This window comes from Alosa pseudoharengus, unplaced genomic scaffold, assembly GCF_046254945.1.
Source record: "Alosa pseudoharengus isolate Yale_2024_CS ecotype anadromous, Long Island Sound unplaced genomic scaffold, YU_APseudo_1.1 YU_APseudo_1.1_scf_13, whole genome shotgun sequence".
NCBI lineage: Eukaryota > Metazoa > Chordata > Actinopteri > Clupeiformes > Clupeidae > Alosa > Alosa pseudoharengus.
In genome coordinates, this window is record NW_027468598.1 from 30,382,714 (window position 1) to 30,400,213 (window position 17,500).

The 17,500-nt window shown below is 42.2% G+C and overlaps 1 protein-coding gene across 2 annotated transcripts in view; it reads right to left on the reverse strand.

The window, feature by feature from the left end:
- Positions 1–8,510: 8,510 nt before the first annotated feature.
- scn2b (sodium channel, voltage-gated, type II, beta) overlaps positions 8,511–17,500 on the reverse strand; it is a 27,926-nt gene continuing 18,936 nt past the window's right edge. Inside the window, exons 4-6 of one of the 2 annotated variants that reach the window (XR_012986579.1) lie at positions 16,039–16,234; positions 14,644–14,714; positions 8,511–12,229 (exon numbers count right to left, since the gene is read on the reverse strand). Coding sequence is in view for 1 of the 2 variants with exons in the window: in XM_076282820.1 (XP_076138935.1) it covers positions 12,196–12,229; positions 16,039–16,234 (230 nt within the window). In the remaining variant the exon portion in view is untranslated. The remainder of the gene's footprint in view (positions 12,230–14,643; positions 14,715–16,038; positions 16,235–17,500) is intronic. The other variant, XM_076282820.1, reaches the window with a different exon arrangement.

Consider the following 17,500-nt stretch of genomic DNA (forward strand, 5'->3'; position numbering starts at 1 on the left):
ATCCCCCCTTCTTCATTTTTAAGGCCATTTCTTTTTACCGCTGAATGGGCTCCCATTGCTTTGACTGACCATCTGGATTCAGGAGGAGATGGAAGAGAGTCATGACTGGAGTGTGTGAGAGTGAGCAGGTCCTCCACCATATGCCGTAAGGTAAAGGTCAGGGCCACCCACTCGAATGACCAGCGTTTGGAAAAAAGAATATAGCTACACACTGGTGACCGATGATCCTACTGACTGATGATTAAAACTATAGCTTGTATGATAGACTCACTAAAATGACCAGCTTTTGCAAAAAAACAAACAAACAAACAAAAAATAAACATTAGTGGCCAGACGTCTGATCACTATAACCGTATTTTCTTTGACTGACTCACCCAAATAACCAGCATTTAGGGGAGGATATATACCGGTACACACTTTGGTGACCACTGCTTCTGAGTTCTGAGAACCAGTGCTTCTAAATTCAAGTGCTTAAGTTGGAGAGAATCCAAGGTCCGTCAGCTCCATGCATGCCGGTCACTGTGTGAAGCTCATCTCCGATAAAGCTTTTTTTGAGCTCCAAGTCAAGGTGATTGATGGTCGTGAGACCCCCAACCCTAGCTGCAGCACTCCCTCTGACCCCCCGCTGAGCACAGCTGTCTCTGTAACGGAAAGGTCAATAGAGTGGCCCGATGCGGCGCACAGGCAGATGTCTCTGGAGGAGCGTGACTGCAGATATACTGGAGTCCCCTGACGAAGCCTCAGGAGGGATCGTTATGATGCCGCTCATGCATGCAAAGACCCTGGACCTGCACTGATAGCTCTGTTCTTCTCCCCTTTCTCCACGCACCGTTTCGCTTTCACAAAAAGCAAGACATCTTGAAAAGTGTACACAAGACATCACAATTCAATAGCAAACATGGTTGCTAACACGGTGGCTAACATCATTTAATTGCTTAGTTTTACTTCTCCGTTACTCCTGAGGTGGAGGAGCAGTGGGGCCTTTTGTGTGGTGATGTGATTTATGTAACAGCTTTCAACATCATCACCCTTTTAAACCAGGCAACACACACACACACACACACACACACACACACACACACACACACACACGCACACACACACACATACTCACACACACACACGAACACAGGGACACAGAGAGAGGGAGAGAGAGAGAGAGATGCACACCTTTCCTGTTTAGGTGAATGTCACCTTGGGAAGCATATTGCAGCATCACAGATGGGTGAGGAGTGGAGGGGGCAGGACCAAGTAATTCCCATAATGAAATCTCCAGTGTAAGGGAAGTATAGGAGACAGTGAGCGTGTACAGGTTGATAGAGCATGTGTGTGTGTGTGTGTGTGTGTGTGTGTGTGTGTGTGTGTGTGTGTGAGAGAGAGAGAGAGAGAGGGAAATAAAGAGGGAGAGGGATAGACAGAGAGAGGGAGAGAGATAAAGAGATAGAGAGAGGGAAATAAAGAGGGAGAGAGAGAGCGATAGAGATAGAGTGCAGTTGCATGTGAGTAAAGGATGGATAGAACTCTAAGGTGGGGTAGGGTTGGATAGGGGACAGAGAGAGGAGAGATATAGAGGGAGAGAAAGGGAGGGAGGGAGAGAAAGGGAGAGAGGGAGAGAGAGGGGGAGGCTGCTGAATGAAATGGGATAGGTGAGGGCAATAAAGAAGGTCGAGGGGGAGTAGAGGGGGGGGGTAGTAGAGGGGGTGGGGGGAGTAGAGGGGGCGATATAAAAGAAAAAATGAGAGTTGGAGCAGAGAGTTTTATAGGTAAAGCAGAAAGTGTGAGAGAGACTCTGACCACAGAAGAAATTACGTACAAATTACGACGTCTGAGATTCTACTATATAACACAGAAGGAACCATTTTTAAGAAGAAAACTATACTTTTGTGTCAGACTCATTCAGACTCAATAGCACCCAAATCAGGATGGCTTACCGCGAATAGTCAGTGAAATTGGAGTCTGTGGGGACTATCAACATAATAGCACTTCTGGAATTTGTAACCAGGTCTGACTTCTCTGGGTGTTTTTGTTAGCATTGTTTTTTGTTGTTTATTCGAGACTTTGGGTAGAGGAAGAATGGACATCGAGAAAGGAAATCAGTGTATCTGAGGCTGTGGGAGCCAATGATGAGGGATGAGGAAGCAAAACTCTTTGACAGAACTGCAGGATGGTGGGGAGGGCTGAAGAGAGAGAACGCAAGGAGGGGCGGAAGGGAGAGAACGCAAGGAGGGGCGGAAGAGAGAGAACGCAAGGAGGGGCGGAAGGGAGAGAACGCAAGGAGGGGCGGAAGGGAGAGGGGCGAGAGAAAGAAAGAGAGAGACTACAGAACAGTAGGAAAGTCTTAAGAGAAATCTCTGCATCAAATGCTTAGCATCCACCTCATGCTTCTCTCTCTCTCTCTCTCTCTCTCTCGCTCTCTCTCTCTCTCTCTCTCTCTTCCTCTCTCCCTCTCTTCCTACCCCTCTGCCTAAGTCCTGCCTCTCACTCCTAAAAGCTTTACAAGGGCTCCTTAAAAAAAACATAAAAAAATGCAGCAACGACCTCAACCGTCCCGACAAGAATCCACAGGACTTTTTCTCTCTCCCTCTCTGCTCTCCTCCCTCCCTTCTCTCTCTTGCTCTGCTCCCTCCCTCCATCCCTCCATCCCTCCCCTCCCCTCCTGTCGCTCCCCTCTGCTTCCTCTCTCCGGCTCTTACTCTTACTGTTGAACCATGCCGAGGACGAGCACACAGCCAGCTCTCTCGGGCCTCCTCTCAGTGAAGGTGAGCACAAGGGCTTCAGCACCAAATCAGACCATTATTTTGCTTATTATCTGTATTTGTTTTTTAAGGTTTTTTTCAGGAGTGCTTTTACATAGGCGGTGTACTTGCCAACGTGATTTGACAACATGCTAGTTTTTCACACAGGGAAAAAAAGACATTAAAATCGTCAGTGGATTTAGCTGGTAAGTCTCTCAATTAGCTGGACTTTTAATTAACTTCTGCTTCGTGCCCCTCTGTTGGGTGCTCTTGGGTATGTCTGAAACACACACTTTGCTGCTAATTTGAACTTCATATGCTTAATATGCTTGTTTACAAAGTGTATTATATTACTGCTTAGATACTGCAACTGCTTTGCTGGGAATATGTATCCATTTCGTTGTGAAGTCTTGCTGACTGTCTTTTCAGTGGTATTGCCAGCTTTATCAAGTAATTTTCTTACTTTATGCAAACAGACATAAATGGAAAATAGGTTTAGCTCTTCCATTTAGATGGTGAGCCTGAACAGAACACTGTTGGCTATTTTCTTTTACAATACAAATGTACTGTATAAATAATATCTGATGGAAAATGGCTTTCATGCCATTAAAACAACTTGCCTGATCAGCCTTATATCCACGTTTAGACAATATCCAGAGAAATGGTGTAAAATGTCATAGAATAATAGGATAGAGATTTGGCTTCGATCTGTCCAGTATTTGCAAGTTTACGGAGCGCCCGGCTCCTCAATTGTGAATAATTTGACTCATTTGAAAAGTTTAGTTCTTGTTATAATTTATTTATGATTTCTCCAAGGATGCGTAAGAAATGACACGACATAAACGCTGAGTCTTGTAAGTCTGAATATTTAGTACAGTTGGAAGCAGTTCACAGAAACTACAGCGACAGCTTTAAAAGAGCAGTGCTATGCATTCCTAAGGGCTGAGATTACATCACCTGGGATAAGACCAAGTTGCCATATGACTGGCTCAAAGTCAACTTAAAGGGAAATTATTGCTATCCTTGCGGCAGTAAGACTATGACAAAATCATTCAATGAAAAACAATATCTTAGCTGTTTCATGACTTCATCCCAAACTGTTTTATAGGGATGATATTCATCACAGTTTGCATCATGTTCTTATAAACTAATAAGCTCATAAAATGAGCTGTTAACACAAATTGTTAATAGACAGAAATAAAGTGCCTGTATAGGAGCAGTTGATACTAAAAGTAGCACTCAGGTGGACATTGACAGAGTAACTGACTCATTGACATTATCCAGAATATTCAGAATATCCGGAATATCCAGAATATCCAGAGACAATTTAAATTCTCATCTGAAGGTGAAAGTAAAGCGATGTTGGCACATTTGTGGAGTACATAGAGTAATACATGTGTAATTGCATGTCATATAAAACATTTCTTTAAGTAACATTTATATAAGCAAGCATTAGTTAATCTAACGTTTCATCATATTAGATAAACACTACAAATATGGAGCTCAGAGATGAGGTATGAGGCTGAGTATGAATCGCTATATGATATGAACATTGAGAGAGAGTATTTCAAAGGGGCCATCCATTGTGCTATATTGTGGCAAACTGTATATAGGACATGAGAAGAGAGACTTTTTTCCCAAGAATAAATCCCAAATGGGAGAGGGGGGGGGGGGGGGGGGGGGGGGCTAGACAGGTGTAGAATGAATGTTCTACAGAATAAGCAATATGCCCCGAGACGCCGCAGGTTACATGAGATTTCACAGCAGCTAAAGAGGCGTTGTTACTGTAGGTACGACACAAAACAGCTACTTTCTCCAGCAGTTGGTTTTAGTTTGGCGCCGTAACAAAAAAGGAATGAGGTCGCAGCTGTTTTAAAACAGATTTGAACACTGCTTAGCCAATCATTGCCGTGCTATTTGTTTTAGAATCATGCATTGTTGATCAAAGCATTATGCAAGGGCAATACACCTCGGAGTCCATTATCCCGCTTTTACCACTATTGCCACACTTGTGTTGTGTTCATTTGTGCTATAATTTCCACCTTTTGATGGCTAAAACTGTCTTACCAAAAAACTAGAACTCCTTTGTAGGTGTGCAATTATCTAAAAAATAATTGACATTCTAAAAAGCGCATCACAATAGGATATTCAACTAAGCAGTGGAATTAAAGGCACCCTTAAGAGTATAACATAACGTTTTCAAAATCATTTTGATGCCACATAACCTCATAACATGACGAACAGCACTTCTGCCATTGTCTGAGTGGCCCTTTGTAGGCAATTACCGACTTAGCAACTTTCTGCAACACTGTCCCAACCCCATCCGAAGTCGAAATGAAAAAGCTGCTATGCTACAAGAATTCGGAGATCTCTTTTACAGACTGCTGTCAGTGCATTCCCTCTATACTGTATCGGAGTTATGTTTGTACTTTGAGGCAAAAGATGCATATTTAGTTTGTTTATTATTACACTTCTCAACTGTAGGGGGACCCCGAGAGAAAATCTTCTTTAGTGCTGCTTTAAGGTCTCCTCACATCGGCACCAACATGAGTGTGACACACTCCGCTTTCGACGTTCAATTATATTTGATTCCACTGTTTTCAAAACAACTACTCACCACCGCCGAACCCTTTTACGGCCACCTTGTAGATGACAATTCAGTTCTATTTTTGTTGGCGGTACTTAATAGAATCAATTGTTTATCGAGTGCTTGTCAGTTAAAAATGCTGGAGTGTGCGTGTGTGTCAGAAAGTGAGCAGGACAGCCGATGTGAGCAGGATCAGTATGGCAACATGTATAGGCAGATCAAACCACAAGGTTTGATGTTCCTGTAGCTCTCTGTAGAAGATGGGGCAACAAAGGGGAGAAAAATGTACCTCATAAGCCTGTGGGTTTGTACCTCATAACTCTGTGGTTGTACCTCATAACTCTGTGGTCGTACCTCATAATAACCTTGTGGTCGTATCTCATAAGCCTCGGGTTGTACCTCATAACTCTGTGGTCGTACCTCATAAGTCTGTGGTCGTACCTCATAATAACCCTGTGGTCGTACCTCATAATAACCCTGTGGTCGTACCACATAACCCTGTGGTCGTACCTCATAATAACCCTGTGGTCCTACCACATTACCCTGTGGTCGTACCTCATAATAACCCTGTGGTTGTACCTCATAATAACCCTGTGGTCGTACCTCATAATAACCCTGTGGTCGTACTTCATAATAACCCTGTCGTCGTACCTCATAATAACCCTGTGGTTGTACCTCATAACTCTGTGGTCGTACTTTATAACCCTGTGGTCGTACCTCATAATAACCCTGTGGTTGTACCTCATAATAACCCTGTGGTCGTACCTCATAATAACCCTGTGGTCGTACTTCATAATAACCCTGTGGTTGTACCTCATAACTCTGTGGTCGTACTTCATAACCCTGTGGTTGTACCTCATAATAACGCTGTCACCGTACCCCATAATAACCCTGTGGTCGTACCCCATAATAACCTCTACTCTGTGATCATACCTCTTAGTAACCCTGTGGTTATACCTCATAACCCTGTGGTCGTACTTCATAACCCTGTGGTTGTACCTCATAACCATGTGGTTGTACCCCATAATAACCCTGTGGTCGTACCCCATAATAACCCTGTGGTCGTACCCTTATAATAACCCTGTGGTCGTACCCCATAATAACCTTTGTGGTCATACCCCATAACCCTGTGGTCATACTGTGAGACATCATGTCTGTGCTGTGCTAAGCAGTTGAGCATTTTTTTCTGCTGAGTCAGGCTAGCACAGCCTCTCGAACATGAGCCCTGTCAAACAGGACCGAAAGGCAGACTGTCAGCCAAACCAGCCCATCCTGCGGTAACGGAGGATGTCTAGACGAGTTACCGGTGACATTCACGAGACTGTGATCAACACATTGTGTCAGTTTTCAGTTAGGCTTTTATATGTTATGGTGGTGCTAGCTGAAAACAACGGCCAGGTAGTGCGTTAGCTTTGCTAATGTAGATAGATTGAGAGAATGACACCAAGAGAAAGAACTGCTGCAGCCGGTTCAGTCCGAGCTTCTATCACACCACACTGATTGTGCTTTGGACGGCGACTCAGAGAGCGGTTCAGTTGATCTGCCCAAGTCTGGCCCAGGTCTGGCCCAGGTCTGGCGCCCTGTTCCCTGCCCAGCTCGGCTTGCCCTGGCGCTGTGCTTTGCTCTCTGCCAGCTCTCCGGGCACCAAAACAAAGGGCATTCTACGTGACAGCTGCCGCACTGTGTGTGTTTTAGAGTGTGAGTGTGCGCTCCAGTGCGTGCGTGTGTGTGTGTGTGTGTGTGTGTGTGTGTGAGTGTGTGTGTGTGTGTGTCTGTGTGTGTGTGTGTGTGTGTGTGTGTGTGTGTGTGTGTGTGTGTGTGTGTGTCTGTGTGTGTGTGTGTGTGTGTGTGTGTGTGTCTGTGTCTGTGTGTCTGTGTGTGTGCCTGTGTTACAGTGCTTGAGTGTAAGTGTGAGCATTTTTGTGTGTGTGTGTGTGTGTGTGTGTGTGTGTGTGTGTGTGTGTGTGTGTGAGGCTTGTGGGGCACATTCACATGCACGTGTCACCTTGAGTGTCAGTGGCGGTGCGTTGGTGTGCCTGCGCCCCCTGGGAGCCACTGGCGCTGCAGCGGGTAATGCCCTCTCGACCTCTCCTGTCAGCTCCTCTCTCCATGCCCCATTTACCAGCCGCAGACCCAGATACCTGCAGTCTACTTTCATAATCACACAGGCACACACACACTCTCTCTCTCTCTCTCTCTCTCACACACACACACACACACACACACACACACACACACACACACACATATGTTCACACACACATACGTTCACACACACACACACACACACACACACACACACACACACACACACACACACACACACACACACACACACACACACACCCTTACACTACCTATACACTAGGCTGTTTGTTTCCAAATATGGATATAGACAAATGGAGTGGAAGGAGAAGAGGGAACATCACAATGAGTTTTCTGAGTAGATTTAAAGCAATAGTACATTGAAAATGTACAATGGACGTTCTTACATGCATCTTGTTTTGGTGTCATCAAATGTGCACATAAACACACCTGTTATTCCCTTCCAGTTTTTTTGTCATTCTATTTATATACTGTAGATCATCCCACTAAAATGTAAGAGATGCTGAAGCCTGTCACCTACAGTACTGTCACCAACAAACACCAGCTAGCATGCTAACTGAGTTGCATCAGTTCCAGGTATGCTGTTGTGTTGTTACTGAGTATCTAACATGCCTTTTAAATAGAACTGGGCCTGAAAAAAACTCACATTGGGGTTTGACATTATAATCCCATGGATTATAACCCCTAGGTCCAACACACTCATCTCTTTTTAATCGCCCTAACAATGTCTTTCACACACCTGCAATTTAAGTCTGTTTTTTTATCTTAGCCTTCACTCTTCTGGATACAAAATGGTGGTAGAAATACATGACGTACATGACGAATCCATATTATTTATGATTGACATAGTTGTGTGTCTTGCATAAAACATATGTATCATACTACCACCACATAAAGAGCATTTTAGTCCATGACACAGAATAATAACAATATAGATAAACAGTGGAACACACACACACACACACACACACACACACACACACACACACACACAAACACACACACACACACACACAAATTTGCTCTACTTCTGTCAGTAGTCAGTGTATGCAAAACTAAATAAGACACGTCAAAACAAATGGTCATTTTTTCCAAATAATTTTGTCTTTTTATTTCAAATTATGTCCGTGACTACAGATCATTCTTCGTGACAATGCAGCACAAGCCATTTTTATCTGCCACCAACTCCGCCACAACCGGACACAGGTAGCAGTAGAAGCATGCATGAGCGCACATAGACAGCTGGGCAAAGGGCTGGGGCTAGTTTCTAAGGCTCCCCCTGGAGTCTGAGACCCATGGAGAGAGGGTAGGAGAGAGTGGGTTGGGGCTAGTTTCTAAGGTTCCCCCTGGACTCTGAGACCCATGGAGAGAGGGTAGGAGAGGGTGGGCTGGGTTTGGGTAAGGGGGTGAGGATATGTGTTGTATAATGCCAAATGTTTTATTTGAGACATTTTTGTTATCTATGAAATTGGCATGCATTTATTCATTTTAGAAAAGTCAGAGGTAAATTTGTATTTTGTTGTTGTTGTTGTTCTTGTTGACATTGGGCTGTGCTGTGCTTGGTTTTAGTATAAATAAGCCACATACACCCTCAACTACTGATTTAATTGAATGTGTTAGTTGTTAGCAGCTTTAAACAAATGCCTAAGCAATGACACCAACACACATCTTTATAACATCAAACAAAACAAGTGCAGTATGTGTGTTTATGTGTGTGTGTGTGTGTGTTTCCCTGCCTGAGTACTATGAAACATGTAGTTGTCCTCAAAATTAGCAATATACATTTAACTATCACAAAATTAGACGTTACAGAAAGAATAGATTGTTTTTCGAAGCATTTTCAAGTGTCATGACATCTTTACAGTGAACACAGTGTAATAATGTTTTAAAAGGGATGTCAAGAGTATGTATAAAGAGTGCCCATGACTTCATGCCATCACAACCAACATTCACAGGGCACACCTCCACATGACCTGCACTTTATTGGATTCAGTTCAGATTCATTTGGGTAACCTGAATAAGGGCTTTACATGCAATAAGCATTTCCAAACAGCTCATACAGAATAAATCAATTCCAGTGATACAATTAGGTTTTAGAGACTTTTCTGATGGACATTTTGGAGCAAAACGATCTAGTCCTTGTACTGGTCTTTATAACTTTCATAATGGTTGCGATAAATGTCTCTTGTCCAAAAACTCCATGGACTGTCTTAACATTAGTCCATGACATTTGTAATAAAACCTCATGTCATGTCACATTTCAGTCTAGATTAAGGGCCGTTCACACCAGGAACAATAACTATAAAGATATTTGTGGACGAGCCTCCACACAGGCCATTGATAAAATATATATATCTGTGTTGATTAATGTGCTGTCTAGAATTTAAAGGATTATTCTGATTGACTGTCAGATTTTTATCGTTATCATAATCGCTCTGAAAGTGATCCCGGATGATATTGTTCTTCATGTCGTTATTGTTACAGTTAATGTGTGGATATGTGTTATCACTCATATTGGCTAGAGTGATTTTGCCTTTTTTTTGCCTTTAGCGTTATCGTTCTCTTTCTCAGCGTGAACAACCCTTTAGCTTTGATTTCATATTTCACAATTGTCAATGCTTTGTGCCAGCAGCATACCATGTTTTACCACATTTTTACCATCTTTCTATTGGTAATAGACCAAAACTCTAAACTCTCTGTCGCCTATACAGCCTGACAAACGTAGCATCAGAAACAAAAGTCTTGGTCCACAAATGCTTCTTAGTATAGAGTATCAGGATTTATAAATTAAATTTACATTTCTGTCAGTGAGGTAAATTTGATTGTTTAGTAAATATGCTGCATTCTATATACCTAATGTATATTGTTCTCTATTTATTGATTGTGATGTACAAATATGCAAGTGGTCTTTTAACAAATTTATTAAACTCTATTTGATAAAATACTCTGGCAGTGGCTATCCCCAGCGCTACACTGGTTAATAAAGTATCAGTTGAGATTAGTAAAATATAAGCCTTCACACTTCTAAACTTTGATAGATGGCTTAAAGAACTCTATATAGGTGTATACCATAACTCTTCATATGTTTATCTGTACCATATGCGTAATAGAATATAGTGTTATACAACTAAAATGTTAACAATAAATCATTGTACAAACTGAGGTCTCAAACAATACATTCAAAATACATAAGACACCAGAAATGATCCCAAAATAGCAATTGTATTAACCCCCCTGCTGTACAGTGTTTGGCTTATAAAGTCTATCGTTTTTGTCCTTACAAATTTAATTTTGTTTATGTATCAAGTTTATGTTCCCTGAAGGTACACTGTATTTGTGAACTAGGCATGATATGCATCCTAGCATGTAAAAATGAATTACTTGATCTTTATGTGTGTGTGTGTGTGCATGTGTGTGTGTGTGTGTGTGTGTTTGTGTGCGTGTGTGTGTGTGTATGTGTTTGTGTGGGGTAATGAGGTATGTGTGTCTAATAAGGGTGTATGCATGAATGTGCCCTTTGTGTGTGTCTGTGTGATATGCTGTCAGTAGACCTCTTCATGCATGTATAGGTGCAGTGGAACATATTTAATTGATACTTGTATTGGGGGATGACAGGGCTTTCCGTAGACTCAGTGGGATCTGTCATTGTGTGTGCAAATGAAAACATGCTAAGGTGCAATGCCAAATAACTGCACAACAAACTGCACCCAGGTGACGAAGGCATGACTCAACAACACAGTAGCAAGCAGTGCAACAAACAAGGAAAATAACTACCTTAGTGTTCAGATCTTCGCCAAGAGGAATTATCCATATAACACACACTCCAACATACACAAACACATTCTCTCTCTCTCACACACACACACACACACACACACACACAGATGCATTCTGTATCTGTCTCCCATACTAAGATACTAAGATCTGGGAGTAGATGCACGTCCTCTAGTGGGACCGCTGGGTTAAATGCTATCTAAGGGGTTCTCAAGATGCAAACAGATACAAAAGAATGTACACCACCCAGCACACATATGAAACTGTCCCTTCATACACTTGGCACACAGACACTCTAACTAGCTATCATATAAAGAAGATACGGATATGCCTGTCCCACATTGGTCCCTAGAGAAAAAACATGAGGCTTGGGGAAAGATACAGGAAACCTATCCATAGTTAACGGAAAACAAAAACATCTTCATTCTTCATCTAGATAGCCAGGTAAACTACTCAACAGTGGCACACGGTGACATGTGCTTGTTTAGAAAGAATATTTTTTTTTACTCTATTATACAGTTGTTACCTTTTTATAAAATAGTTTGGCAGCTTGTGGAAGACAAAAACAAATTGAAATCACAACACACTCTGAAGATACGCTAAATAACGACTCCAGTAAACCAAAATCGCTTGTGTGGAAATTCTCATGGATTCCCATTCTACTGTTTACTTTTAGTCCATGAGAGAGAGAGAGAGAGAGAGAGAGAGAGAGAGAGAGAGAGAGAGAGAGAGAGAGAGCAAAAGTGGCAGTGTTCAGACGGCTAGCCTAACTTGTTCTTAACCTGTAATCTAGATGCTTAGTTTCTGGGACATCTACACTAAGAAAGACCAAGGAACCAGGACATGTGGATCGGCCTTAGGGTACAGTAGACTTGAAGCAGTTTGTTGCTTGGATGTGGGCCTTTGCCCGTAGTCTGAGATCTTGTGTGAAGGAACAAGAAGAGGATCGGGGCTAAAGGTGAGGCAGTCGCAGGACGTTGACTCAAGCAAGGTTCAATATACATCTTCAGGCAGGGAATATATATTTCTGCAACAAAGGGAAAGAGAGGGAAGGGTGACAAAGAGAAGGAGAGAGAGGGGGAGGGAAGGAGAGAATATGAGAAAAATATTGCCATATGTGTGGATTGTGTTACCCCATTCCTGCTCTGCCGGGTTATTGGATGAGCAGACCAAGCACTGTTTGCCGGCCCCCTGGCTAGCACATAGACATTAGGCTCCTGTGACAGCTATCACATTAGACTTGTTCATGTGTATACTAACTTCATAATTCCTGGCTGTTTAGATAATAAACTAAGATGAGATGAGCTGTCTTTGCTGTGAAGACTCTCTTCAACCATATTCTGCGTAGTTACCACTACGTATCTCATGCCGTAGGGTTCCCAGATTCTATCTACCATCAGTACCTGAGCTGACTCTTTTAACTCTCATTTAAAGGAACCGTATGTAAGAAATGTATTCAATTAATCATAAAATGGCCCTGATATGTCACTAGACATTAAGAAATCGTGTTCATTTCAAATACTTATATCACTGACAACAGTAGTTGTCATTTAAAAAGTGAAGTTGCAGCCCTCAACTGATGTTGATGTTGTCATGTTGTGTTTTGGCCTGATGCGCCACCCTCCACCTATCTACTAATCACAAAGTCAGTAGTGTTTCGGCATCCGGGTTGCCAGCTCTGCCAGTCAGGGGGGAGGGGGAGGGGATACACCACTCTACAGTCATTTGAAAGTGATTGCAGTACCAGTTTTGGCCACAATCTTACATACGGTTCCTTTAACGTGTAGAGTTGCTTTGCTACTGTTTATGAACTTGCTTCTTTTCCAATTGGAGTGGAAGAGATACGGAAGCTACTCTAGCCCCTGCATGTAGCTCAAGGTGAGAGAAAGCCCGTATTCAGGCCTCAGAGTTGTGTTAGGACTGACATCAGGCTACGAGGTCTCTTGTGCAATACTGAGCATCTGGTTTGCAAGTCTGAGACTAACTTTGGGATCTCCGGGTAAAAAATGGCTGATGTGGCCGCTTGCTTGATGTGGCCCTTTGGAGACCAGCAAACTTGCACGCTTTGCCCCACTAGCACCTGCAGAGATACACCTGCAGTTTGCAGACTCTGTCTTTCAGCAGGAGCGCGGCAGTGATAACACATGGAAGACTGGCTGCAGCATTAAAAGATGCTCTTTGATCTCAAACACCAGGCTTAAGGCATGCACTTTTCTCAGTGAGTTCAGTCTCTCTCTATGTCTCTCTCTCTCTCACACACACAAACACACACACAACTACATATATGGCTACACACATAGAAATACACACTACACACATCACTGTAAACACCAGAAATAGCATTATCACGACAGGTCACAGGAACAAAGAACTACAGGAGAACTGAAGGGCCGATTTACAGAAACTGAGCACCAATCACTCTGCAAGGTTCTTAGAATCTTTTAAAATGCACTGGTCTTCTTATATGATTCCAATTAAACTCAGTGTATAGAAAGGGTTCCTTATTTGGAAACACATATTTTATCTGAAAGAGGTAGAAGACCCCTATTTCTGAATGAAATTGCAATGTTTATGTCTATCCTTGAGAAACACTTCTATAAGACAAATGTTCATTTATAATCCACATAATGTTGGTTTCATTGAAGTGTTTTGTTAATAAGACTATATTTAGCCCTGTGATTTGTACATGTCTGTAAAACAGGCCCTTAGAGACACCAATGTTAAGAGTTAGAGGTACGCCACTGAAGGAGATGATGGAGATGGTCAAGACATAAAGATTCACAAGAGCTCATAGGACACCACAGTTTATCAAATACATAGGGCTGAAAACTAAAATCAGTGCCTAGCCTTTCGTATGAATTCAAGGAGATTATGAAACTTATCTACATGTAAATCCATGATGGGTTTGGATTCACATGACTAGTTCAAATGACATAGGTGGATTCTAGACTATTCATGCTTGATTTAAGTCAAGCGCATATCTAATAGGCGACTGTACTTCATGTGTACTGAGTCCTGTATTGCTAATTTTGACTACACGTTTGCAGACCATTCAATGTCACCTTGTGTGCTAGGTTAGCTAACACTAGCCTAATGTGAACATGGATGTACTCCCCATGTCCCATTCTTAATCTTTCCTATAAAGTTATAGAATTGCCAGAGTTACGGTGTAGTGTGCGTACATTTGGAGAAGAAACAGACACACAACTGTGAAAGAAGAGAGAGAGAGAGAGAGAGAGAGAGAGCACAAAGAGCACTACTGCTACTAGATGATGCATCAGGAGAGGAAGGGGAAGGAAGAATAATCACAATGACAAACACAATGGCAAAGAGAGGAGGCACGTCCACATAGGAAAAGGAGGGAAAGGGGGGAGCCAATCAGTGTTGGCCACCCAGAGTCACATGACCACTACAACACACGATGTACCAATCAGGTTTTACCAGCACATTAGAGGCGGGGCAGGCTCCACCAACCCAAGGCCCTCCGGAACCAGCAGCCTGGTTAGAGTTGTCTGTTGTGTTTGCAACAGGCACACACACACACACACACACACACACACACACACACACACACACACACACACACGTGTGTACAAATATACACACACACACACACAAACATAGATGCAGATGTGTTGGAAAAGAAAAACATGGAAAAAAATAATTGTCACCTAGACATCTAATAGATTGTACTATGCTAATCAAATTTCTTTGGGAGAATCTCTTAATATTGTTCACAATTTTGTATGCACACCGTTGTGGGTAACCTGAGAATCAGAATAAACATAATGATAATCCAATAAACAATTAGTGATCTATTCAACCTTTCTGTCAGCTCAAGAGATCTTTGAAAACATGAAACCACAAAAAAAAAAAACAGTTTCTACTGTACACGCTTAGCTGTCATTACAAAGAAATAGGAAGTTAATTTGGCTATACCAGAACATAATCAGATGGAAAGTGTTTGAGAGAAGTTGTTGGAGCAATATACTATATTTTCCAAGAAAGAGGTTCTGTGACACAAAATGCAGTTGGATCTTATCATTAGAAGTTAATTTTATCTTCAAACAGATCTAAATGTAGTTGATGTCTATGGCTGCACATATTGTTTAGTCATGTTAAGCATAGAAAACTACAAAACTACAGCCGGTGCTGTTTCAAGTCTCATGTGGGGGAACGCTATTAAATTTGCATGGGCCCATCGAGAGGAGCTGCTGTTGCATATGACAACATCCACAGTGATGCTCAATGCTTTTTTGTGCAGCTGTGTGCTTTTCAAACTCTTGCGTGCATGTCAGCTCAGCAGATGGACGTGGGATATGTTTGAAGAAGAAGAAGAAGAAAAAGAAGAAGAAGAAAAAGAAGAAGAAGAAGAAGAAGAAGAAAAAGAAGAAGAAGAAGAAGAAGAAGAAGAAGAAGAAGAAGAAGAAGAAGAAGAAGAAGAAGAAGAAGAAGAAGAAGAAGAAAAACAACAACCACCACAACAAAGGGAGAGATTTTACTAAAAATGTAGTAAGTTAGATATAAGAATTCATCATTACTAAAAATGTGGAGAGAGAGAATTAATGGAAAAAAGAATGAGAGAGAAAAAGAGAGGAGTGAGAGAACCATGGACAGGAGAAAGAAAGAGTAAGAGACAAAAAAGAGACAAATAAACAGAAAGAAGAGACAACATAAAAATGATGAACAGAACAGAAAAGGAAGACAGAATGACAGGGAAAAGAGAAACAGAGAAAGAAATAGAAACTAAAAGAGGGATAGACGGAGACAGAGAAAGAGAGATAGAAAAATAGAGCGAGAGAGAGAGAGGGAGAAAGAGAGAAGAGTGGTACCCACTTGGTGCCCTCCTCCGTGCCCCCCTCCGGGTCCAGCTTGCCCTCCTCCTCCATCTTCTGCTCGTCGGAGATGAGCTCCTGTTTCCGGTGGCGACGCACGCACTTCACCACCACCATGGAGAGGATGAGCAGGGCCAGGATGCCTCCCACCGACGCGCCGATCACCACAGCGATGGTCGTGTCCCGAGGGGGCGGCACTGCAAACAAACAGCAGAATGCACACGCACAAATATTGTTACCAACATGCACACATAAACACATTTCAATACCACAGTGCACACACATATAGTACACGTTACCAAAACGCACACATACACACATTTTAAAGGTAAACTATGCAGGTTTTTTAGCTTAATATGCAAGTTGTTTAGCTTAATTTACCTTCACTTAACAGCTTCAGAGTCATTGGCATGGTTATATAATTTTTTTCGGGTTGAATGGTAGCCGACTCGCTTCCCCCTAGCGCCTGTGAGCGGAAAAACCACCCTTGCAACTGTGGGCCGGCGGGCCGACGGCCTCAGTGTCAGGAAGTATAACGAGTGTAACGAATTGCCTTACTGCATTCAAATACACATACACGCCAGGCACCGGCTAGAAAAAGGTAGCGATGGAGTTTCTCAGACATTCGTCATGACAGAGCCAGCGAAAAAGAAGGAAAAACCGAGAAAACAGTAAGGAAATTGCCAATACTGTATAGTTTACCTTTAATACCAATGCACACACTCACACACATACACCCAAACATTTTAATACAAACACACAAACACATGTATAAACACACACACACACACACACACACACACACACACACACACACACACACACACACACATTGAGCTGGGATCAATAGTGAGTTTGTGTCTTTAGTGTAATCTTTATACAGTAATTTCCCGTTTCACATTGCGTATAAATTTGTTTCATGCAAATAAAAAAAAAAAACATGCACCCGTGTATTAGCCGCAGTGTCTGATAGCCCAATGAATCAGAATCAGATCTTTAATCATAAAGAAACAAAATGCATTCCCACGTATAGACGGCCCCCCATATATTAACCTCATAGCTGAAGAAATGTTGCAAAAAATAAAAAACTAGATGTACCGCATAGCGGTACAAAATATGACCGCCGCTCAGTCCTGTACAGCCGTTCCGCGAAAATAAATCACACTTCAATTTGTCTCCATATTTTACTCCATCCCCCACTCTTGAAACTTTTGTGTATGCTTGTTTGGTATGCCTGAGTGTGTGTGTGCGGCTGCACAGAAAGTAGCCTACTGGTGCTGAAAAGTTGAATAGATTGTAGAATAGCCAAAGAAGATGTAGCATTGTTATAAAACCTTTAAAATCTCTAAACAATCACAAGTAGGGCAGTTCATCACAGTTCATCCATTGCAACTGATTGATGAAAGGTCATTTACACCTGTAGGCTACATTGTATTTGGGAAAAGCAAAAGGTATCAGCATAA